At 42.1% G+C, this 26,498-nt stretch overlaps 1 protein-coding gene across 3 annotated transcripts; it reads right to left on the reverse strand.

Moving 5' to 3' along the window:
* Positions 1–1,164: 1,164 nt before the first annotated feature.
* slc1a6 (solute carrier family 1 member 6) lies at positions 1,165–26,021 on the reverse strand. Of its 3 annotated transcripts, none has more exons than XM_084100120.1 (10): positions 25,906–26,021; positions 11,338–11,595; positions 11,113–11,250; positions 10,303–10,510; positions 10,176–10,218; positions 9,763–10,076; positions 7,814–8,047; positions 5,430–5,624; positions 5,122–5,256; positions 1,165–2,534 (listed from the first exon to the last, which is right to left on the reverse strand). In XM_084100120.1, exons 2-10 carry the CDS (start codon positions 11,552–11,554, stop codon positions 2,336–2,338), a joined length of 1,683 nt encoding a protein of 560 aa, XP_083956246.1. In that variant the 5' UTR covers positions 11,555–11,595; positions 25,906–26,021; the 3' UTR covers positions 1,165–2,335. The 3 variants fall into 3 exon arrangements, with proteins under 3 accessions (XP_083956246.1, XP_083956245.1, XP_083956247.1); XM_084100119.1 differs by lacking the exon at positions 25,906–26,021 and adding an exon at positions 25,344–25,371; XM_084100121.1 differs by lacking the exon at positions 25,906–26,021 and adding an exon at positions 12,199–12,286.
* Between the last annotated feature and the right edge of the window lie 477 nt (positions 26,022–26,498).

A 26,498-nucleotide genomic window follows, 5' to 3' on the forward strand; every position in this document is an offset into this window, starting at 1 on the left:
CAGGATTAGGCCTTAGTTCAATTAGGACATTTAAGTAGCTTTTATAAACATGCCTTAGAAAATAAAACATTACTGGTTTGCTTCTTGAGACAAAACAATGGCACTGAGATATTTTAAGCCAGTGCAAGTTGTTTTCAGTAAAAATAGCTCAATAATGCATTTTAGTCTGGGACTATAGGCTGCTGTAGAAAATGCTGTATTACTGTTACTAAAAATAAAGCTTTTTCTGATTATGTCTGATTAATTGTGTGGTACAAATATGTTCCTCGAGGTAAATCAAGAAAACAAGATATTCAAACAATAAGGTTGAGCTATACAACAATTAGTTTTCTGTAGATAAATGTCTCCAAACAGTTGCTCATATGTCTAATAAAACACATAATATATTAAAGCGTCTTTGGTGTTTCCATGGTTTCTATGGAAGTAAATGACTAATTTCTTCGGAAATCGAGGGTAATGCGGATATGATGTCATTGTCAGGCGACGCAATGACACGGGGCTTTACACTGGTTAAAATAGCTGTTTTCTCTGGATTTGAAACATTGTCGGAATCATTTGGGATCATGAAAGTACACAAGTCAACAAAATATATAACATTGTTCTAGTGGTTTTTGGATATTTTAACCCAAAAATCTTTCATATTGTGCCTTTAAGGGAACTTCTGTTTGAACAATGTGATCAAAAGGGTAAAAAAAAAAATAAAAAAAAATAAATTTTAAGGAAGGGGAGACGTCAAACATAATCATTCTCAGACTATATAAGACACCTGGGGTCAGTTGCATTAACCACTAAGACTAGTCTTACAAGTTAATTAGACATCAGATTGTTTTCTTAAAGACTTTTATCTAAATGTAAATTAGCCTAATTTGATACCGAAAAGTCGGACTGCCCCTGACTAACTGCGAGTGGGTCATACTAGAACTTAAGACACTGTCTTAACATAATGGCAATGTTTATGCAACCGGCCCTCTATTATCAAAGTGACTATTTATTCATTTCTATTAACATGATATGAATGTGAAAGTAGTTTTCAAAATTCCTGAATCCTACTACTATACACCACCAGAGGATGCTGTTTTGTGAGTGTTATATACTGGCATTTGCTAACAGTGGAAAACTGTGTGTGTGGTTTGTTGTGACAAGACAAACACTGTAAAATGAGAATTTTTATTCCTGAGACATTTATTAATCTTAACACTTTCCAGAATTCAAAATACCAATAAATTCAAGCCAAAATATGCCCACAATATACCACCACCTCAAAATAACTTTACAAACAAAATTGTACCATATATTGTTATATAAATAAGAAATATTAAACAACATAACACCATTTTCACATTCTGTAGATTGCATTTAATAATATCTACTAAAAGTATAAATATACTGTTTATCAAAACCCAGTGAGGATTGTGAAGTGAATCCATAATACCCATACTGAACTGTATTGTGAGAGTGTGAGAGTGAACTGTTATGAAACCTTTGGGGACTGTAGTAAAGATTCAAGTATTTCACACAGACACAGCTGCAATATGGGCAGCACAATCTGGGCATTTTTATAAAGCAGGCACACAGACTTCAAATATAAATAAAACAACCGGTGTAGCACAACACAAACTGGCTGGAGAACCAGACCACACTAAATAATCATAGATTAACAGCCACATTCCACCACAAAACAAAAATCTGATTCTTTATAAACCATCATTCAGCTGCTTAAGCTATCAAGAATAGATGTTACTAAAAGCCATTCTTAAGGGGAAAATTATTTACTTCACAGTCTATCACGTAGCAGTGAGTAAAGCAAATGCTAAATCCATTAAAGAAACATTACATTATATAAATAGTTGATTACAATATCATATAAACATCTACAAAAATGACATAATTTATAAGTTAGATAACAGTAATAACATCACAGTAACTCAAAAAGGTTCCCTTTGTCTCTACATACATCTATGAGTTTGGCATTGTGTGTATGAGGTAATAGCTTAAACGTCTGAAAGACATTGTGAAATAATGCTGGTTTAATGACATCAACTCTAAAACAGTATTCATACAAATTACAAAGACCTCAATGTTTTTAACAGTCTCAAATTAGCATCATAAAACTAGCATAGTGTTCTTTAATTGGGTGCTACTTTGCCTTGGATGTAATTTTTTTCAAAATAAATAAAAGTATTGATGGATAAAACGTTGGACTGGCATGTTACATTCTCAACATACTCGTATGGCTGTCTTATTTCCAACATTTTTTTCAGCCAGGTCTGATTTTCAGAAGAAAATGTTCTCTGTAACAGTGCTTAAGGTGTGAACTATAACCATATGAGAATTATTACATGGTGGTTTCACTGTTGCGATGCTTGAGAGAGTCATTCTCTTGACAAATCAGCTGATATGGCTTTTCATTCTCCTCAATCACAGAGTTGTTGATTTCTACATCTTGGTTCTGAAGTTCCTGTCGTGACAGATGCTCAACAATCCCAGCACCAAATGAATCTCCCAGCACATTGGTGGTGGTCCTGAGTCGATCCCTGAAAAACCACACCAGATATTTATATTAAACCCTTTTTTACACCTTTTTATATTTTCTGAAAACTGTGAGTGGTGCTTGCTGTGTAAAACTCAACCCAATGCTGGAGTGTTGCAGGTGTTTGTCACAGTGTTGCTAGGGTGTACCCATGTTATTTTTAGGGTGCTGCAATGCAAGAGCTAAGGTGTTCTGAGTGATTTTCATAATGTTGTTATGCAGTTCCTAGGTGGTTACTTGCTGTACTTACTGTATAGTACTTACTGTTTCTGCTAAGGTGTTGTGGGTGGTTACCAAGGTGTTGCTACGTAGTTGCTAGTGTATTTTTGGTGGTTGCCAAGGTGTTGCTATGCAGTTGCTAGGGTGTTGTGGTTGGTTGCCAAAGTGTTTTATGCAGTTGCTGGTGTGTTGCCAGGGTTTTGATTTGTAAATGGTAAGGCGTTTTATGTTGCTATGTAGTTTCTAGGGTGTTATGGGTGGTTTCCAAAGTGGTGTTTAGGGTGTTGCTATCCTATGTTATGCTAAGGTATTCTGAATTGTTCTTAGCATGTTGCTAGGGTGTAGGGATAGTTGACAGGATTTTGCTATGTGGGTGATAAGGTGTTCTTAGTGGTATTTGCATGTTATGGGTGGTTGCTAGGGTGTTTCTATGCAGATGCTAAAGTGTTTTTAATTTTTTTGGCATGGGTGTTGGAGTGGTTGCTAGGATGTTGCTATGCAAATGTTAAGGGATTCTGAGTGTTTTTTGGCATGATGTTATTTTATTTATTTATTTTTATTTATACAATTTAGAATTGCAGGGAAAATGCACATTAATAAACATTTATGTCAATGTGCCAGTTTATCCAACTTGGCTAATTTTCAACTGTAGTCCCTGGGCAGGTGTAATGTCAGATAAAATACATTAAAACAAATCAACAATACTTATACATACAGTAGACCACATTTCATAAGAATACATAAGGTACATTAAAACAAGGACAGCAAAACATAAAACAAGGCAAAGCACGCTTCAGGTGATTTGAGTATGGGCACACACTTGATTGTTTTTTGCCAAGCCATGTAAAATTTTATAGACAAGACAAGCATCTGTAAATTTGATGAGATTATCCCAGGTCATTAAATTATGTTTTTTTAGGCAGTAACAGAGGTGATAGGTATTTGGCTTCCTATCAAGCACCTTGGAAGCTTGCACAGGTTTAAGAGTTGCACTGGAGGCTTGTGCCCAGCTAGTCAGACAGTATGACAGATATGGCATGATCATGGCATTAAAATATATAGTAGCTGCCTTTGTAGTTAGACAATATCTGATATGACGGAAATTTGACAAGTTGAATTTTACTGTATTTTTTACCTTTTTAATTTGTTTTTTAAATGTTAGATTAGAATCAATTATTATACCTAGATATTTTAAATCAGATACCGTTGACAGCTTTTCCCCTGCAATACAAATATTGGGTGTGGGATTTTCTGTTGACCTCTTCGTGAAAATCATACAAGTGGTTTTCCTTATGTTTAAACGAAGACTGGAATTATTAAGCCATTGCGTGACATCGGCCGTAACTGCCGTGAGATTAAATGCTGCTTGCTGCTTGGTCGGTGCATGTACATAAATGACAGTATCGTCTGCATATATTTGAATCTCAGAACTCATTGCATACAGTGGGAAGATCATTTATGTACTTTATAGGCTAAACAACAGGGGCCCTAAAATTGATCACTGAGGTACACCAGTATCACTGATGGCCGATGACACCTCATCATTTGTCTTGACCCTCTGTTCTCTGCTTTCCAAACAGGACTGCATCCATTTAATAATATTGGGGGAGACGTTGAACATTAAGAGCTTTTTGAGTAGGACACCATGATCCACAGTGTCAAAAGCTTTCTTTAGGTCTAAGAATATGGCCCCAACAACTCCCCCTTTATCTAATTTAGATTTCACATTCTCCAGGAAAAAGCAGTTTGCAGTTTCCATTGAATGGTTGGATCTAAAACCAAACTGCATAGGATGCAATCTGAAAGGGCTGTTGTTGAGGTGGCTAGTAAGTTGTTCTACTACATATCTTTCAATCACCTTTGACACGATAGGTACTATGCTAAACAGTTATACTGTTGCTATGGTGTTGTGGATGGTTGCCAAGATGTTACCTAGGTGGTTTCTAGGGTGATTGAGGGTAGTGCTTCAAGTCAAACGAGTCCACATCTCTATGAATCTCTGGACGTTTAGAGATGTCTTGGGTCCCTTCGTCAATGCAAGCACATAGCATTTTTTAGCCTGTTTTTTTTTTTTTTGTAATATCACACCTCTTCTCAACAAACCACATGATTTGTGGCATCATTTATGTCTGATGCACAAGAGCCTGACTAGTTATGTGACAAAGTTTAATACTTGAATCAGTCGCTGAAGAGAAACATTCAATGTTTTCAATTCAGTGTTAAGTATTATGGAAGCACAATATGAAAGTGGAATGTGTCAATGCTGCTAACACTCCTTCAGATTAGCATTCTGCATTATGTATCAATAACCTTTGAAAGAGTGCTTTCTACTGGAGCCGCATGCTTCAACGTGACATTTGAGAGAGACTCACAGGAACCAGTCCACTGCGATGATCAGTGTAATGTCCTCTGTGGGCAGTCCCACCGATGTCAATACTATCACCATAGTAACCAGCCCAGCCTGAGGGATGCCTGCTGCTCCGATGCTAGCGGCAGTCGCCGTAATACTGAAAGAAACATGAGAGCTTTTTAATTTGGAAAAAGTTTAGTTTTTTGGAAAATAGCTCATAGGAGATGTTGTTGGCAAGAAGAAAATTGGCAAAGTACAAATGTTTTGCAAAATGGATGAGAAGAGATAAACACTCCTTCAGTATCTGTACATGTGCTTGCCAAAACTAACCTGATGGTGAGGATCTGGCCAAAGTTCAGGTCCATGTCATTGACCTGTGCAATAAAAATGGCCGCCACTGCCTCATACAGAGCTGTGCCATCCATGTTGATTGTGGCTCCAACTGGTAGCACAAAACGTGTCACTCGTTTGTCCACATGGTTGTTTTCTTCAAGACAACGGAAAGTGATGGGCAGGGTGGCAGAGCTGAGAAAGACAAGAAAATAATAAAACCATAGTAGCATGTGCTGTTAAAACTAAAGGTGGCAATTCAAATCTATTCAGGTGTGTATAGCTATCACAGACTATGATGACACGTTTCCACAGTTAACATTGTAAATTTAGTTCCCTTTCTGTCTGTCACTTTCGAAATTGTGTCGAAATACCAACATTAGGGATCTCCCTTGAGACATATTCAGAAAAGGCCAATGGAATTGACGTGTGGAATTTGCATGCCAAGCCACGCCAGATAAGGCGGGCCAGCTTGCACATACTGTACACTTCAGCTTTGTTCTTCGGCGCCTAAGCCAGTGACTCTTGATACCAAAGAGAAGCAATTTTCATTCACCTCTGCAAGAAATGGTTTCAGCTGGATCATCAGCATAGAACAGCGGACTCTCTCCAGTGTGCACATATAAGTGCAGAGAGCTCCCCTGGGTGCATAAGCGGTGTTCTGAAAGAGGCAATTTCCTTATTAAAAGAGCGTATTCCTCTAACAGAGCTACACGCGGATCGCGTCTTTTTAAATATGCCGTTCCGGCCGTGCTCTTCTGGTTGCTTCATGCTCTCACTGCGAGAGCATGCTCATTGGGACTTTGCAGTCGTAAATCTCGTTCTTTAACAAAAAGCAGAGATCCTCAGCTGATTCCCGTGTTGGTCCTGAAGGCAATCTGAGGGCTACAATGAGAGAGCTGCTGCTGGGTCAGTCCCTGTGAGCATCTCATGCTCAGTCCCCCTGGTCAAATTTCCAGATGAGTTGGGTGGCTCACCCTTAGGCAAGCTTAATTTCTCATTTGGAGCTCAAAAGGAAGATGTAGTGTCACTCACAGCATCGGAGGGCGGGCTTATGCCTCATCTGTGCTGCGCCTTCGGGCGTGACAGCGCAGTCTGAGGCTGATGCAGAGCTGGCAGCCATGCTTTCCAAGGCAGCCATGAGCATCAGGCTTAAGTGGTCTCCACTGCCCTCCACTGCCCTGTCCTGAGTGCACGCGGGTGGATGATTGGTTCCTGGGATCGGAGTGGAACGCTCCAGTTCCATCATGCTCCGCCCCCGGTTCCATTTTTCCCGGAAGTGCAAGAGGAGATCTCGAAGTCCTGGAAGGCACTTTTCTCTGTCAGAACAAGCTTCACAGGCACCTCCATTCTCACTACCTTCGATGATGGGGCGACGCACAGGTACTAGGACGTTCCCCAGGTGGAGCGTGCAATTGCGGTGCTTTTATGCCCGCCAAACGCTACCACCTCGGTATCGGCTGAGGAACCCGTCCAAGGCGTCTAAGTTTTGATTACCGTCTTGGTCCTGAAGGCGATCTGAGGGCTACAATGAGAGAGTTGCTGCCGGGTCAGTCCCCGCGAGTCTTCATAAGGGGAAGGCTGTCTCCAAGCAATGAATGGCCCACTGAATTGTGGATGCCATTCTCTGGGCTTATCAGGCCCAGGATGTACGGGAGTGAGGGCACACTCCACCAGGAGTATCGCAACCACATCTGCTCTAGCAAACGGTTCTTCATTAGCAGTCATATGTAGAGCTCAGGGCGGGACTACACCCAACACTATAGCGAGATTTTATAATCTATTCATTGGAAACAGTTTTGTCTCGAGTCTTAGGTAATAACAGGTAAAACTCGGACAAACTGGTTGGATGTAGTGCTTGCATTAGCACCTCTCCCCTCCCTGAGGTGATAACGTGCACTTTTTAGGTCCAGTCTGAGTTTCCCTTAAATGGTAAACCCTAAACCCATTTTCAGATGAGCCCTTGTAATCTGGCTAGTGCACCATATGTAGTTGTTCCCTAATGGTGACCCTATATGATGTATTCTTTCACTGTTCAATTTCCCCTTCGGTGAATCCAGTGTTTTCCCCTGGCCGGAGCTAGCTCTGTCACCAGTCGCTGTAAAGCAGGTAGTCTCTCCATTGTCGGGTGGAGCCCACCACAGGGACTCTTCCCTATGTAGTATTCCCCACTGGTGAGTCCATAGGATGTATTTTCCACGTACTAACCCAACTAAAATTATATTGTATATATTATCAAATTTTATTATAATAAAATGTAAAAAATATGGCTCATCTTGCACTATACAAAAAAATGCTATCTATAATCTATAGAAAATCCTAAATACTACCTACATCTGATTACCAATAGATATAGCAAATATTTTATTTACACAGGTGGTTACCTGGATGAGGTGCCTAGAGCGGTGATCAGAGCCTGTAGCAGCCCAGCAATAAAAGTGAAAGGGTTCTTCTTGGTCACCACAAAGAAGAGCAGAGGCAGAACGAACAGGCCGTGGATGAGTAGCCCGACAATGACAGAGACCGTGTACATTCCTAATTGTCCGCCAACCTGAGCAAGGTCTTTCATCTCTACAATCTTCCCTGCAATCAGGAAGAGGATACCCACTGGAGCGTACCTGCTCAACAGAGATCAGATGTGACAGACATTTTACAGCAATAATAGTAGCTTCTGCATACATGCATCAATAATTAGAGCCTTTAAATCCAAGCTATTGTGATGAAATTTAAATCCAAAATATACTAAAGATTTCCATTTCTATATTAAAATAATTGCTCCTACTCCAGCCTATGACAAATACTTTATCTGAAAGCCGATTTGCTCCACAGTTGAGTAAAAAATATGAATCTATAAGTCATAATAAAAAAGTCATCTGTAAGCCATAATAAAGTGTCTCAAAATGATGACTTAGCATCTTATTACATTGAGAAGAAATTTCTCATAATAATGATTTTCTCATTATGAAATGACACTTCATATGAAACTTCAAAATAAACATTATTATCAGTTAATATGTCATCATAATATTTCGAAAAAATCTCATAATGATATAGTTTCTCAATATAAAATTAGACATTATCATAATAATAACTTGTGTGTAATAATGAGAAGAGAGATTGTTTAATTTACAGAATCATATTTCTTAGTCAACTGTGGCAGAAAATTATAATTTAAAATTAGAAAAAATTTTATTATATCACCACATCCCAATTATTATTATTATACCATTTTAAGTTCCTTGAAAAAGTGGTCAGAAGTGATGTCCGGCCTAGGAAAATTGACATCTTCACTCTTATTCAAATCTTATTACAAATGTGTTAAAGATTTTGTAAGCATATTGCATAGTTGTGCTTGGAGTCAATTGTTTAATTTGTGATAAAGCAATGAAACATGCCAAATTATGCGGACAGGCTGACATAAAAAGGATTTATGAACACATTCAAAAACAAGAGAGAACCAAAAAAGAAACATTAATAACTAAAAATGTAGTCAATGTATGCTTTGAATTCCTGACAAATAATTTTGTCAGAGAAATACCTTAACCATGGTCAGTGTTTAGTTCTTCCCTCATATTTAAAATATAAAAATATGAAATCATTTCCTCATATTTTGATAGTTTCATCAAACTTGTAGATACATTCAAAACGAATATAACCTCGGAACATCACTTTTGGCCAAAACTGTGACACATCTTAATCATTATCTGCAAGCAAAATATATTTTTCAAGTTGATATCAAGTACAAATATCATGAATTATCAGTTCACACCACATGACATTTTACAACCTGAACACACCTTGCCATGCCACAAAAGGGTAAAATTATCTGATAATTTAAAAGACATTGAAATTGACACACAGTCATGAGGGTCTGCAGGGGTCCTCTCTATTATATGTTTCTGCTTGTTGATTGGGCCACATCACTTTGTTGGTCACACCACATGACTTTAATTTGGTGAAAACGGTTTTCAAATATTAATAAGCAGTGAAACATTTTTGTTAAAATATTTAAAGAAACAATTATAAAATATGATTATACCGAATTACCTAATAAGGTTTTCTTTTCAAGAATTTCATTATTTTTCTTTATTATGATATTAAGATAGTTGTGAAGTAATACTGAAATTTTAATTTATGGTCCCCCAAAAAATCTAAAATAAACCTTTGAAGAGGTGTATTCCAGTCATTATATCTATGAATTGCATCTTTAATGTTAAAAAAAAATAATAATGATAGCATCATGTCATTGAATCTTGACTAACTGACTAACTCACTGTTGTCAGGGCCATCATAATTTATATAGGTTATCAGAACATCATAATTGGACACTAACCAGATAATGATGGCCACCAAGCGCATTATGGCTTCGTTCAGGCAATCAAAGAAATCCCGGAGAGCCTGGCCCTGCTGTTTCATGTTTCCAATCACTAATCCGAAGCACATGGAGAAGACCACCAACCCCAAGGCATTCACCCCATTTGAGGAACCTGAGACAGGAACCACCTCTTCCACCGTCTCCTGGATGGTCTGAAGGATTGTGCTGAAGTTGGATACTTGGCTGAGATCTGTAGAGTTGATGCTGTCTGTCGCATTGACCATGATGGTGACATTTTTTGTCAGCACAGTTTTCTTGTATAGTGTTTTGTACTGCAAGAAAAATGGGTGATTAGTAATATCTGTTACATGTACCAAATGAGTAGAGGCACTTTAATGTTATGGAAATGCATTAGGAGAGGATTTACAAACCTGTTTAAAGCAGGCTTCAACTAAATTTGGTGGAAACATATTTCTGTAGAAACAACAAGAAAAAATCAGATCCCATAACATCTAATAATAAAAGGATTTCAACAGTCAAACGAAACTTTCTCCCAACCTTATCAGGTCCAGAAACGCATCAGTGGCCTGCACTGGCTCAATGCTGCCACTAGAGGCCACTGGCCTATCCCTGCTGCCTTTACCCGGCCTGATAATAATCACCATGACAATACCGATGAAAACTGCTATAAACGTAGTCACCATGTAGTACACAATGGCCCGGATTCCCATCTTCCCAGAAGCCTTGCTGTCCAAAGAGGAAATTCCTGCACAAAAACATGAAGAACCAAGACACAAAGGATCTGTGGTTGAGCATTTCTACTGAAATGACAATAAAACACCAATGTTTCTGCTCAAGAACTGGTCAATGTTAATTTTTAAAAATACTGTATGTACAGATAATTAAATATATATATATATATATAGCTGTCATATACACTAACCATTAAAAAAAGAAAAAAAAGAAGTCTCTTATGCTCTCCAAGGCTGTATTTATTTGATCAAAAATACCAACTGCATTTATTTGAAATAGAAATCTTCAGTAACATTATAATTGTCTTTACTGTCACTTTTGATCAAGTATTAATTTCTTTTTCTTTCTTTTTTTTCTTTTTTCTTTTTGACCTCAAACTTTTGAACAGCAGTCTATATTATATATTTTTAAACATTTGAAGATGTAGTCTATTTATTAACAATAGTTAATGTGTTATTAATGAACATATATAAACAATTAACCTAAATTAATAAATGTTTTAAAATTGTTGTTCATTGATAGTTCATGACACCTAATGCATTAAGTAATGTAAAGGAATTTAAAGTGTTCGCAAATTGTCTGCAAAGATTGAAGTGATGTGTTTTGCAGGCACACCTGTGACAAGGCTGGAGACGATGAGGGGTAGAACAAGCATTTGAAGCATCCTCATCAGCAGCTCTCCAGGGAAAGAGAAATACTTCACCTCCCTGATGGACAGGTTATGAGGTCTCAGGGCAAAACCCATCACCACCCCTACATACAGTTAAACAGAAAGAAATTTAAAATGAAACGTCTGTTAACCCTTTCATACTTTATACTTCCCTCCCTTTTCCCTTTTACCTAAAGCCACAGCAGCCACTGTGAAGATTACAAACGCGTTCCTTCGCAGGAATGTCTTTACGCTGTCTCGTGTGATGCACCCCATCTTTCGCCTACTTCCTGACATCTGCTTCTGTAATACTCGGCACAGACGGTGGAGCCCCTCCTCAGCACGCTGTGGCTTCTCAGAATCTTCACTCAGAAACAGGCTGGTGCTGTTTGGAGGCTTCTCATTCATAATCAGCTCTAATACATGGTCCAAGAGTGTTTCATGGGAAACTGTGGCAGAACATTGAGGAGAATTATATCAAGGATAAAATTTATTTTTTGTTTCATGACTTAAAGTTCACCATTTCTCAAAGAGTGTCTGTTCCCTGATGGCAGGAACGAGATGTTTTGGCAATCTGATAACACTTGGGAGTCGCACTTGGGAGCCCCAAACAGTTAAATTTGCATGCCACTCCCCAAGACATATCGGTATGAAAGGTGGCTTGTATCCATTTATTCAGGTGTGTGCAGAGGAGCCGAGATAGTGTCCCGGCCATTTAAGCAGTAGTTCAGTGTTGTGGCAGGAGGGACAAAACGTCTCATTCCCTCCATCAGGGAACAAAGGTTAATATAGTAACCAAGATGTTCCCTAACTGTCAGTCACTTCAACGTTGTGTCGATGTGATGACACTAGGGGTCCCTATAAGAAACGGCACAACTAGCTGAACTGTGTTATGAGGTTTGGTGGTGCATATGCAGGCAGGCTGCTGTGTGCCTAATATCAGGTGCATCAGGCCACGTCGTAACTTTTCTATGCAGGAAAAAGGGCACTGCAGAGACCATATCCTGCCTGAAGAGAGGTTTACATGTAGAGAATACATCACATGGACTTACCAATAGGAAGTACCACATGTGGAAAGAAGTCTCTATGGTGGGTTCTGCCTGGCAAGGGAGAAACTCCACACCCATAGCGACTGGTGACAGCACGAGGCTCAATGGAAGACACAGAGTTTATCAACAGGGAAACCGAACAGTGGAAAATACAACATATGGGATTACCAACAGGGAATCAGTGCATATGGAGCACCCAATCTAAGTACAAGGGCTCACCTGAAAGGGGGCATACTGCAAGTAATGGGCCTGGCGGCGAACTCCTCTGCTGAAATCAGCTACCGATGAGTACTGGAGAATAGGAGGGCTTCCAGGGTTCGCCAGACACAGGGAACTCTCATGGACAAAAAGCCCAAGTTATCACTTCAAGTAGGAGAAAATTGCTGTATGCAAGCAATACACACTGCCAGTAGCTCGAAATGTACCTATTCGTACCTGATAACACTCGGGAAGACACTGACTCAACCCGGAGATTGTAAAATATTGCAAAGGTGTTGGGTGTAGCCCAGCCTGCTGCTCTACAGATGTCTGTTAAAGAGGCACCATTCACTAGTGCCCAGGAGGATGCAACACTCCTTCTCACACTCCCATAGGGCACGATACGCCCTGGATTTGGTATGCCAAAGAAATGGCATCCACAATCCAGTGGGTAATCCTCTGTTTGGGGACAGCCTTCCCCTTCTGCTGTCCCCCAAAACAGACAAAGAGCTGTTCAGAGTGTCTGAAGCTCTCCATGCTGTCCAGGTAAATGTGCAGAGCACGCACTGGACACAGCAAGGATAAGGCTGGATCTGCCTCATCATGAGGGAGCGCTTGCAAGTTCACTACCTGATCCCTGAAAGAAGTAGTGGGAACTTTGGGCATATAGCTCGGCCAGGGTCTCAGGATTACATGAGAGTATGCTGGACTGAACTCAAGGTATGTCTGACCCACAGAGAATGCTTGCATTGGTTTGCCTTGGAGGATTTAACCTCCTGGCACCTCTAAGTAACCTGATGATCAGGTTGTGCTTCCCAAGAGACTTATCGTCCACTGCATCATGATGTGCCGCTATCGTGGCCACATACACTTAAGGTGGAGGGGAACAGCCTCCTCCCCAACCTTTCCTGCAGGAAGGAAAGCACTGACCTGACTGTGCATCTCTGTGGTCCTTCACCCCGGGCGAATAGACACCACTTCAAAGCATACAGCCACCTCATTGAAGGGGCCCTGACTTGAGTGATAGTGTCTACCACATGCTCATTGGGGGAAACGCATACTTGTGTAGGCCCCAGGGCCAGCTGTGGGCAATGGGAGTATTCCCAGGAAGCGATCAGATCTACCTGAGCTTTGCTTAATTGACTCCAAATCAGCTGGACCACCTAGAGTCCCCACTCTTCACTGTCATTGACGAAGTGAACTAACAGGCCCTAGACGGAATTCTAGGACGATTCCACCAGGTGGTGGTGCTCTGCGGGCATAAATGCACCGCGATTGCCTGCTCAACCTGTGGAACCTCTGTGTACCCCCTTGCCGCCCCACCATCGAGGGTAGTGAGGACGGAAGAGCTTGTGAAACATGGCAGTGAAAGGTGCCTTCCATGAATTTGTGAGCTCCTCATGCACTTCCGGGAAGAAAGAAATTAGGGCAGAGCGTGGCTGTGAGCAGCACTCCAAACCCAAGAACCAATCATCCAACCACGAACGCTCAGGGCATGGTGGAGGGTTCCACTGGAGCCCAATGTTCATAGCAGGCCCAGGCAAGCATGGCCACTAACTAGGCATCGGCCTCAGACTGGGCAGCCAACCAGATGGGGGGGGGGGGGGGGGGGGGGTCCAGCCAAATCCTCACCATCTTAAGGCAATAGCCCACCCTCCTGCTATCGACAACTCAAGTCTGTGCGATTGACAAGCTCTTCTCGAATCCCGAATGAGAAATTAAGTTTGCCCTAAGACGAACCACCTAACTCATTCATGAACTCAACCAGGGGAAACGGGCGTGCTGGGGAATGATTGTCCCATGGTTCTCTTTCATCATCTCATGTTCGAGATCCACCTATGGGAAGGGCATTCGCACATGACCTCTGCAGAAGCATCCAATTACACCAAGTCTGGCATGGCAGACAGAAGCGTGTGTCCAATGCCAGGTAAGGGACCTGCCCCTTACCAAGTGTATAAAACACATGCGAGCGCTGTATTTCCTCTGTTGATATTCACTTCTCGCGACCTCTTTGCTTCGAGGCTCAACTTTCTTCGCTGACTTCACCACAGTCAACAAGACGAAGTGTCTATATCGATCAGCCTCCACCCAGGTGTGATTGTCAGAACGTTGTGTTTAGTTGCAATTTATTTCTGGTTGCAAGCCACCCACGCTCACTACTGCCCGCCTGTGTCTGCGCTTTCACCTCTCCCATGGATCAAGTCAAGCTCTCCGCTCCTGCTAACCCGTCGGACTCGCAGTCGCGTGCATGCCCTGCTGTTCACTCATTGCCGCGAGGGATACCCATCCCTTTTGAGTAGTATGCATGGGGTTAAAGCACGCGGAAGAAGCGCCCAGATCCTTGTCTATGAGCCGCCTGGCTCAGGCAAGGAAGACGACCCCGCTATAATCGAGGGCTCGGATGACGAGGAGACCATCCCGTCTGCCCAAATCCCCCCGGTTAGCGGCTCGGCTACACTGCAGCACGCAGTCCCTCTCGAAGTGTGTAAGCGAGCGGCCGCTCGTCTCAGCATTGAATGGCCGGCTCTCCAGAATGCCGCCGACCAAGAGAGGGATGTGTACGACGGCAAACTCCTAGGCCCACCACCCGGTCCTAGGAAACAGCTCATGCCTGTCCTCCCTCACTATTGGAGAGACCCGCTAGATCTTAAGCACGGCTTGGCGGGTCTAGAAGTTAAGGATATGGCAGCGTGTGGTATAGGCGACCCTCCCACCATCGAGCCCCCGATTGCCAGACACCTTAACCCCCCGCAGGGAGGTTTACTGGCCCCTCCTAAGCCAGTCTTCCCTAATAAGATGGACTGTTTCTCAGCATCGGTCTTTCAGGCCTCGTACAAGGCTTCGGCTCTCGTTGTACGGGCTCTAAATGTTTCCTCCCTCCTCTCAGCCTACCAGGCTGAGTTGTTGGAGGATATGAGTGAATATTTGGAGAAAACATTTGGAGCCTGCGCTTTGGAAGGAGATCGTGACCGTGAACGGCCTGGTCCTTCGCAACGCCCGTCTAAGGTCAGGTCCCTGCCATGGGATGGCCATATCATAACAGAGCCAGACCCAAGTCTCGCAGCAGGCCACCCAGCCAGCAGCCTAGCCAACAACACAACCAGCCATCTAAGCCCTGCGGTAAGACGTCTTTCGCTGTGGCCGCAGCGAAAAAGCCCTCCATCTCTACCCCTTCGGACGGGAAGAGGAAGAGGCTTACCTGATGTTCAGCTCCAGGGGCTTCTCGGTCTAGGTTTTCGGACGACCAGCCCATTGGACACAAGTTTGAGTCCCCCCCACCCAAGAAGAGGAAGTTCTCAACTCGAGGGCCCCTTTTCCCTCGTTCGGGTGCCCAACCTCAGTTCAGCATGGACATGCCATAGTTCAGGTGTGGTCCACAAAAAATTTCCCCTCCCAGCTTCCAGTTTCAGAACTGGTGGGAAATTCACTGTCAAAAAGTGCTCTACCACTGTTGAAAAGTGCTCAACAACAGTGCGAACGCTCTTGCTGAGTGCTGTTGTTTGTCAGAAATCCCACATCTAAGTTGTCCACTAGATGGCGCCATTGTATCACAAATGAACGATCCGGTAGAATTGACAATTCTCCGATGAGTGTGGGCACTCTCACATCACATGTGACAGCCTGGCAGTCTCCAGAATGGGTGATTTGCACCATAATGAAGGGCTACAGACTTCAGTTTGTCAGAAAACCTCCACGTTTCAGCAGAGTTATCTTTTAACAGACAGAAGAGAGCTCTGCTCACATTCTGAAATATGAGATATGTTCTCTTCTCGAGAAAGGGGCGGTGCGAGAGGTATATCCGCATCAATGTCATCAGGGTTTTCACTCCCGTTATTTCCTGATTCCAAAGAAGGAAGATTCGCTTTGTCCTATTCTGGATCTCAGAGTGTTGAACAAACATTTGAGGAAATACAATTTCAGAATGTTAACCCACAGCATTCTCTCTCGTGCAGTATAACAGAACGATTGGTTCACATCGATCGATCTGAAAGATGCTTTTTCCACATAAGCATTTATCCTCCTCACAGGAAGTTTCTTCGTTACGCCTTCAAAGGTAACACGAGTTCACAGTGCTTCCATTTGGGCTCGCACTCAGTCCAAGAGTGTTTTGTCTATGTGCAGAGGCAGGGTTAGCGGCGCGGGGCTCAAAATCCTGACATACTTAGACGATTGGCTGATTATAGCCGTTTCGAGAGAGATCGTGATGCAAAACACTGCCCGTGTGCTCGGCTGCGGGCGGCTATACATGTCCTGCCTTTGTGGCTTCTGAGAATGAGGGCGTTCATGAAGTGGGTTTTATCTCTTCATCTCAGCCCTTTACGCGATCTCCGCTGCTCTGTAACAGTGACGCGCTTGTGCACAGCAGCGCTGCGCCACTGGAGGAATGCAGAGTTTTTTACGCGCATGGGACCCCTCTCGGGGCAATTATGGTGTGGAAAGTGTGACAGATGCGTCCTTAACAGCATGGGAAGCCACGAAAGAGGGCAGAACAGTGAATGGTGTGTGGCCAAGCACACTTCACTCAGCCCATATAAATTATTTAGATCTCCTCACTGTGTGGAAGGCTCTGAATCATTTTCTGATTCGCTTGCAGGGGCATCATGTGCTGGTGCGCTGCGACAACACGACAGCAGTAGCACATATCAACCGCCAGGGGGAGATACGCTCCTCCAAGCTACATGCTCTCGCTCACAGGCTGTTAGTATGGAGAAGGCGGCACTTTCTGTCGTGACGGGCGACCCATGTCCCGGGCATATTGAACAGGGGCGCAGACCTCTTGTCAAGGGGAAACCCTCTCTATGGGGACTGGCACCTCCATCCTCAGATAGTGGGTCTACTATGGAGGAGGTTTGGTCAGGCAACCGTAGATCTCTTCGCCTCGTGCGAAAACGCCCATTGCCCTCTGTTCTTCTTGTTACGGGACGAGGATTCCCCCCTCGGCGTGGACGCACTGGCCCATCCGTGGCCCAACGCATTTCCTCCCCTTTGCCTCATAACGCCAACTCTGGCCAGGGTGAGAGAACAGAGCTTGCTCACAGAACTTCTGTCCCAAGCGAACGGGGAAATTTACCCCCCGCACCCAGACAGGGTGTCCCTCTGGGCCTGGCCCGTGAGAGGGCCAACTTAAACACATTGGGGCTCCCTCCACGTGTTGTCGCCACCATTCAGTGTGCCAGAGCCTCTTCTACACTGTCCCTATAAGATTGTAAGTGGCATGTGTTCAAAGAGTGGTGCAAAGGGCGACGGTTAACATCATATTAGTGCTCAATCACTGATATTTTATGCTTTTTGCAGGATCTTATGTATGGTGGAAGATCCTTTTCTGCTATTAAGGTCTATTTAGCGGCTATCGCTGCATGTCATGTGGGGTTCGACGGCACTATGGTGGGGCAACACCCCCTTAGTCGTAGATTTATGAAGGGCGCGCGCCGGTCTCTTCCAGTCACCAAAAGAGCAGTTCCTGAGTGGGACCTCTCCATGGTGCTAGAGGCATTGTCTCAACAGCTGTTTGAGCCCCTGGGAAATATTTCCCTTAAGCTTCTGTCTTTCAAGACAGATCGGCTCCTGGCCTTGGCATCAGCCAAACGTGTCAGTGATTTGCATGCACTGCTGTTCATTCCTTGTGCACTAAATTCTCTCTCAGTGGAGATAAAGTTTTTCTCAGGCCCAACCCGGTCTTTATGCCAAAATGATTCCCGGCATTTACGTGTGAGGTGATTGAGTTTTCCGCTTTTCATCTAGTGGGCCCTCCCACACTCAGGGAACCCCATTTCCAAGCAACGCCTCTCTCTCAGTGGCTTGTGGAAGCTATATCTTTGGCATATGAATCTAAGGGAGTGCAGCCTCAGAGCACACTCCACTAGGGGTATGGCTGCCTCTTGGGCTCTGTTTAAGGGAGTTTCCTTGCAGGACATAGGTGCCGCTGCAAGCTGGGCCTCTCCCCATACATTTGTCAGACACTACCGGCTTGATGTCACCAGAACCCCGGTAGCGCATTCTGTCCTGGGTGTGGGCTCTTCGTAGCCTTGTGCTCTTAGGCCCTCTACCCCTCTTTAAGCCTGGGCTGCCTAGCCCAGCGTTTTTAAAGGGGTGGTTGATTATGATTTCACTTTTCTAACTTAAGTTAGTGTGTAATGTTGCTATTTGAGCATAAACAACATCTGTAAAGTTACAATGCTCAAAGTTCAAAGCAAAGGGAGATATTTGCTTTTAAAGAAAAAGTACTACAACAAATGACTGGTAGGGACTAAACAACATTCCTCCTAGGTTAGTGACATCACTAACCCTAAAATTTACATAAACCCCACCCCCGGAACATGATTTATAGATTATCAAGACAGAATATGCTAATCAATGACTAGAAGATAACTACACATAAGCTACATAAAGTCATCAACTAACCAGTCAGAAATGTCCTGTTGCATTCTACATGTTGTCACCTCTTCTTGAGTCTCTCCATCATTGTCTGACTCCGGTTTGAACATAAAAAGGCTGAAAGCTTTTGAAATTTTCAGTGCATGTCTGTGTGAGTGCAAGCTGTTGAAGCTCCGCCCTCTGTGCTGGGAGCAGCAGCTCATTTGCATTTAAAGGAAAAGACACAAAACTGTGTTTTAATAACAATATTAACATGCTATATAAAAATATCTGTTGGGTATTTTGAGCTAAAACTTCACATACACACTCTGGGGACATCAAAGACTTACTTTACATCTTGTGAAAAGGGCATTATACCACCCCTTTAAAGTCACTAAGCATGTTTCTGACCTGCACCTGGCATCATATAATTCATCATTATATGTGTGGTCTGGTTTATTCATGAATGCATGTTACCACATGTTATTCTTTGTTGCCAGTGTGGCATCCTCACTTTGTGTGGTTTGCTACTTTGTGACGTGTCATGCACCACCTTTCCAGGTGACCGTCCTCTGGGCAATCAGGGAGCTGTCCATATCTCCCATAGGTGGATATCGAACACGAGATAATGAAAGAGAACAATAGGTTACTGTTCGTAACCCCGGTTCTCTGAAACATCGAGTGGAGAGATCCACCAAGCTTGCCCCACTTGCTGCACGAGAAGCGAATATGCTCACTGAGGAAATATAGCGCGTGCAAGTGTTTTATACACTTGGTAAGGGGCAGGTCCCTTACCTGTCATTGGACACGCGCTTCTGTCTGTCATGCCAGACTTGGTGCAATTGGATGCTTCTGCAAAGGTGAGGTGTGAATGCCCTTCCCATAGGTGGATCTCTCCACTCGATTCAGAGAACCGGGGTTACGAACAGTAACCTATTGGCTTCCATTGAAATCCCAGATGGCCAGCACTTGCAGCCGAGGGCTTGCTTGACAGCAGAAGAACCGGGACATTGAGCAACTGAAGTGACTTCCTGTCTAAAAAAAGAAAGAAAGTCGTGACCGTGGACTTCTCTCTGCACTTAACAGTGCATTCGGAAGAGAGATCACTGTAATGCGCCATGTACACCAGCAGATTAAGGTTTCCTTCTTTTTGCAGAGGTGAATAGAATGAGCGATTGCACCTGCATGGATGCAAGCCACCTCCTTTTATACCCATAAGTCCGGGACAGTGGCATGCAAATTCCACTCGTCAAGTCTCATTGGCCTTTTCTGAAGTATCAGAGGTGTTTGGGGCTCCCAAGTGCGACCCCTAGCAACCTCATCAACACAACATTTAACTGACAGACAGATAGGGAATTATAATTAATGAAACCATGATGTTAATATTCATGTAACCAACGTGTAAGCTACTCTACATCTTGAATTGATTAATTGGCGAAATATGAATCTGCAATTACAAGGTATGAACTCATAATAATAATAATGCGTTACATTTATATAGCGCTTTTCTAGGTACTCAAAGCGCTCTACACAGAAGGGAGAATTTCCTTAACCACCACCAATGTGCAACATCCATTCTGATGATGCGACGGCAGCCATATTGCGCCAGAACGCCCACCACACACCAGCTTATTGGTGGAGAGGAGACAGAGTGATAGAGCCCATCATTATACAGTGAGTAAAATAAGTATTTGAACACCCTGCTATTTTGCAAGTTCTCCCACTTAGAAATCATGGAGGGGTCTGAAATTGTCATCGTAGGTGCATGTCCACTGTGAGAGACATAATCTAAAAAAAAAAATCCAGAAATCACAATGTATGATTTTTTAACTATTTATTTGTATGATACAGCTGCAAATAAGTATTTGAACACCTGAGAAAATCAATGTTAATATTTGGTACAGTAGCCTTTGTTTGCAATTACAGAGGTCAAACGTTTCCTGTAGTTTTTCACCAGGTTTGCACACACTGCAGGAGGTATTTTGGCCCACTCCTCCACACAGATCTTCTCTAGATCAGTCAGGTTTCTGGGCTGTCGCTGAGAAACACGGAGTTTGAGCTCCCTCCAAAGATTCTCTATTGGGTTTAGGTCTGGAGACTGGCTAGGCCACGCCAGAACCTTGATATGCTTCTTACAGAGCCACTCCTTGGTTATCCTGGCTGTGTGCTTCGGGTCATTGTCATGTTGGAAGACCCAGCCTCGACCCATCTTCAATGCTCTAACTGAGGGAAGGAGGTTGTTCCCCAAAATCTCGCAATACATGGCCCCGGTCATCCTCTCCTTAATACAGTGCAGTCGCCCTGTCCCATGTGCAGAAAAACACCCCCAAAGCATGATGCTACCACCCCCATGCTTCACAGTAGGGATGGTGTTCTTGGGATGGTACTCATCATTCTTCTTCCTCCAAACACGTTTAGTGGAATTATGACCAAAAAGTTCTATTTTGGTCTCATCTGACCACATGACTTTCTCCCATGACTCCTCTGGATCATCCAAATGGTCATTGGCAAACTTAAGATGGGCCTTGACATGTGCTGGTTTAAGCAGGGGAACCTTCCGTGCCATGCATGATTTCAAACCATGACGTCTTAGTGTATTACCAACAGTAACCTTGGAAACGGTGGTCCCAGCTCTTTTCAGGTCATTGACCAGCTCCTCCCGTGTAGTTCTGGGCTGATTTCTCACCTTTCTCAGGATCATTGAGACCCCACGAGGTGAGATCTTGCATGGAGCCCCAGTCCGAGGGAGATTGACAGTCATGTTTAGCTTCTTCCATTTTCTAATGATTGCTCCAACAGTGGACCTTTTTTCACCAAGCTGCTTGGCAATTTCCCTGTAGCCCTTTCCAGCCTTGTGGAGGTGTACAATTTTGTCTCTAGTGTCTTTGGACAGCTCTTTGGTCTTGGCCATGTTAGTAGTTGGATTCTTACTGATTGTATGGGGTGGACAGGTGTCTTTATGCAGCTAACGACCTCAAACAGGTGCATCTAATTTAGGATAATAAATGGAGTGGAGGTGGACATTTTAAAGGCAGACTAACAGGTCTTTGAGGGTCAGAATTCTAGCTGATAGACAGGTGTTCAAATACTTATTTGCAGCTGTATCATAAAAATAAATAGTTTAAAAATCATATATTGTGATTTCTGGATTTTTTTTTTTAGATTATGTCTCTCACAGTGGACATGCACCTACGATGACAATTTCAGACCCCTCCATGATTTCCAAGTGGGAGAACTTGCAAAATAGCAGGGTGTTCAAATACTTATTTTCCTCACTGTATATATGGGGATGATTAGGAGGCCATGATGGACAGAGGCCAATGGGCAAATTTGGCCAGGATGCCGGGGTTAAACCTAGGGTGGCCATACGCCCGGATTTTGAGCCCCCTGTCCGGCGTCCGGCGCAGCCTCAAGCCGGACACTCATTTGTCCTCCTTTTTGGAGTTGCGCTGAATCGGCCTAAAAAAACCCTGCTCTAGAATCTTTATTGGGATGCTGCAGCATAGCGTCTAATGCCGTAAGATCTCTGGTCAAACAAATGATTGGCTGAAAGCGGTGTCAAATAAATATCTTATATATCATTGGTTAAAAACATAAACAAGCCTCCACGACGTGGAGTCCACGTGCTGGCTACGTCATATCATAACGTTAACATGCCGAAACGTCAGACCTCATTTTATTCGGAATGGACAAAAGAGCACGAATTTGGCCATGATGACCCTAGAGGTGCTGTTGTCGCCTGAACTGCTGCAGAGGGTGAACTTCTTTGTTAAGAACTGAAATGTGTATTTATTTATTTTTCGCATTCATTATTTGTTTATTTATGTATTTCTGTTATTTCCAGAAGTCCACAAATGTTATGTTTTCTGGCACTGTGCCAGATTATTTGTTTATTTATGTATTTCTTTTATTTCCAGAAGTCTAGAAATGTTATGTTTTCAGGCACTGTGCACTTTGCAAGACAGGTTCATCTCAGTGGTCAGTTTTTGAAACAGACATCACAATGTCTTGAATAAATACAAATACTGTGAACAAACACTTTTTTTGCCTCTTCTGTTACACATAGGTCTACATCAAGATATATCGTAGATCAAATTGTCTGACAATAAATAGAGTAGGCTATTTCAGAATCACTGTATTATGATATGATGGACAAAATTGTATTGTAGTTGCGAGTACACCAGAATCATATGCAATTATTCTTGCCTCACTAAATGCCGCAAAGTGTCCTCCTTTTTGGTGTTATGGAAATGGCCACCCTAGTTAAACCCCTATTCTTTTTTTCAGAAGGACATCCTGGGATTTTCAATGACCACACAGAGTCAGGACCTCGGTTTAATGTCTCATCCTGTTTTAGGACTGTTTTAGTTACCAAACGTGAAGATTTGACGTTTTTTGGCCTCTTTTCCAAACAACAAAAGCTTTATAGTGACCATAGCTGTTAAGCACTTACTTTTTTTACTATTATGCTCACTTATAGGTTCATATTTTTGTTTATGGAGTCTACTAGAGTAGGTTTATATAATTTAATGTTAAAAAAAATGTTTTCATCCTTTGTATGAACGCTCTGTTTTATGTTTAAAGGATAAAGGGAACTCCCCATATACTTACCATAACGGGTATCAGCTCTGGAGGCTGTCTGAGGTGATGTACTACTGTAACTACGCTAATTATTTTTGTCAGTTTTGCCTTATCAGTTTGAGCCCAATAATGACAGTCAAGAAGAACAAACTGATCGACCTGAATCGACCTTTAATTTTTAAATTATACCTCTCTTACATTTAAGATGTGATGTTATAACTGTGACATTTCTCCGTTAACACACTGACCTGCATCAAACTGCAAAAAAAACTATATTACACACTAAAGGAAAGGTAAAATATATATTTTTTAAAGCATAGGTCCCCTTTAAACCTATATCACAAGACATGTCACAAGACATGTGACAATATTGGTTATGGTAAGACTTACAATTTTTAAGGACTTTTAAGGAAGGACGCCAATTTGGCCTCTTTTCCCTAGCTATGATCGCATCCATATTCTCCTCTGCTCCTTGTTTTCAGCGCACATAAAAACCACAGTTGCCAAAGTGGGATTGATCTTGCTCTATTTTACCACTAACGCATGCTGATGCCATTTTATTCTCCTTTACTAACTTGTGTCGTAGCCTACGATTCAATAGGTGTCATCATCATACAGTCTACATACATGTCGTACCCAAGTTTATTAGATCCATGTCGTGCAGTGTAATTTGTAATAATCTTATAGGATTGCCAAAATTACACAGTCTGTAGCAGGCATTAGATTTTTATACGCATCTTGGTGTTTCCATCCAGCGATTTTTAAGCAATATCCCAAAATGCACACAAAAATAGGTAGAATGAAACATAGTGTCACGTTTTGTCTCGTTTTGAGTTGGATCTTTCATTGGTTTTTCATTGTATTATTGTTTCCTGTTCTGTCTCCTTCATTTGCATTTGTTACTATGGCCATTCATTGTTTGATTAATGTGATCCACCTGTTTCTCTTTTCTTCGCTTTGTTAACGTTGGTATATATTGAGCCTGTTTTCTGTTAGTCTTGGTTCTGATTTTGTCTATGTAAGGTGGTTGCTTTGTTAGTGGTTTTGAGAATTCTGTGACGCTTGAGTATTTGATTATTTTGAGTTTGTTAATAAATGAAAGACTGCTGAGATAAGACCCTGCTCTCTTGCTGCAACCAGCCATGACACATAGCTAATGTGACTTTGTCTCTTGCAATTTTATGTCTTGTAGTTGCCTCTGTTTTTGTCACAACTGCCTTTTTTAATGTTTTACTCTGAGGCAGAAACACATTTCAATATTTTGGACATGGTGTTAAAAATTGGAAAACCTTTACAGCAATCCTGTCAGGAATATAACAAAGTTATGTGAAACTACTCATAAAGGAATTAGATCACCCAAAAAAATAAATTCTGTTATTGTTTACTCACCTTTATGTCATTCCAAACTCATATGGTAATTTCTTTTTTCAGTGTAACACAGTATGGGATGTTTATAAGAATGTCCATGGTGCTCTTTTCCAAACAATGCATGGATATTGTGGCTGTCAAGCTCAACAACAACAAAAAAAGTATAATAAAAGTGATCTACTGTTTATGACTTGTGTTTTATATTCCAAGACTTCTAATTCTGAAAATCCTTTTTGTTCCAAGGGAAAAATAAATAATGTGGGTTTGAAACATGAGTAAACAATGAAAGAATTTTCATTTTGGCGGTGCATTATTGCTTTAAAAATCTGACCCTTGTCTTTCTAGAAAAATATCCTGCAATTATGGACTGGCTAACAAAAAAAGAAAAAAGAAAGCATCAAGATCATACAGACAACTGACACAAATCACTGCTTGTCTGATGTCAAAAGACGTTTGAAAAATAAAAATACACCTCATAGCACACCAAGAAGAAAAACTTTAGAAGAAGACCTATTTTAAATTTTTAGTAAATTGATTTAGTAAGAATGCTTAGTAAGTAAACAATCACCCAGCAATTCCACTTCAATTACTTAAGAATATTTTCCTAACTAATCTACAGTATAAAACCTTGAGACGGGCTTACTCACCACTCATGGTTGTTCTGCAGTGGGTTAGTGCTGGAGATACTGGACTGAAGTGGCCACAGGTAAAGCTCAACTTGTGCCAAACACACATGAAACAGCTTATAATATGGCCTGACTCTCTCACCCTCCTGGTGACCCCATACTGAGAGACACTAGAGGTACACAACATACCTTTTGGCCTGATCTGGGGCCAGTTTTTTACTCCATTGATCCCTACTTGGTGGTCTGATCACTGATCTTAAATCAGCATAAATATTCACATAAAACAAATACCCCAGGTGAGCACTACAAAGCGGACCCACACCATAATCTTGCTCCCATCCTTTCCACCGTCCAATAGTAAACTAAAAGATCAGCACCTGATCACACCAGAACACCATACACTCAGGAGAAAACAGAGAACTGATGTTGTAGACTATTTGTGAACTTAACATGATAGGTTTTTTATAAAAAGGAAGAAAGAAAGAAAGAAAGAAAAAAAGAAAGAAAGAAAGAAAGATATTATCTGATACCTCATCATAGCTCAGCTAAATTAATTTTTGCATTTTAATACAACACGACTTACCATTTCTCTGTAGCTCTTCTGTTCTCCCGTGCGCGTTGTGGTAGCGTCGCGTGCAGCAGAAGACTCCGCGATATTCTGCCCTCACAATTGTTTAAAGAAGTGAAAACAGCTGAGATTTTTGCGTGGGAAGAGAAGTTACGATTTTTTTCCTGTGAGATAAAAAAAAAACGACCCACTGCCCGATAGCGCGAAGAATCAACACGTTAATAAAGTCTCATTGGGGGAGGTGTTTACTACTGAGTGTATGCAGCGACAACACCCACTGTGCGTTTATACTGATAGATTCGTGTAATGACTGTGACTGTTCAATATCAGTGAGACTTTGTCATCTAATAGTATCTAAAGGTATTGAATGCGAAATATAATCTTCATTAAATGATAAATAAAGTTGTATTTTAAATGACAATGTTTTGTTGCACTGTAGTAGCCTACATGAGAAAGAGACAAATATTCAGCGTATCTCATTACCATGACAACGTGATTGCTCGCACTTGTTCAGGTCCAGCCTTCAGATCTGTGTGTGTGACCTTCTGCTCCGATCTACCCACTCACCACCTACACAGCGTCTTAGGTCTGTTGTACTGTATAAACTC

This window comes from Abramis brama, assembly GCF_963993115.1.
Source record: "Abramis brama genome assembly, chromosome: 23".
Lineage (NCBI taxonomy): Eukaryota > Metazoa > Chordata > Actinopteri > Cypriniformes > Leuciscidae > Abramis > Abramis brama.

Excerpts from the sequence above, each read along its gene's own strand:
- slc1a6 (XM_084100119.1), bottom strand. Across the intron at positions 10,511-11,112 it reads CGTCTCCAGCCTTGTCACAG|GAATTTCCTCTTTGGACAGC; the intron begins GTGTGCCTGCAA and ends GTTTTTGTGCAG. Across the intron at positions 5,257-5,429 it reads GGCCAGATCCTCACCATCAG|TATTACGGCGACTGCCGCTA; the intron begins GTTAGTTTTGGC and ends TGTTTCTTTCAG.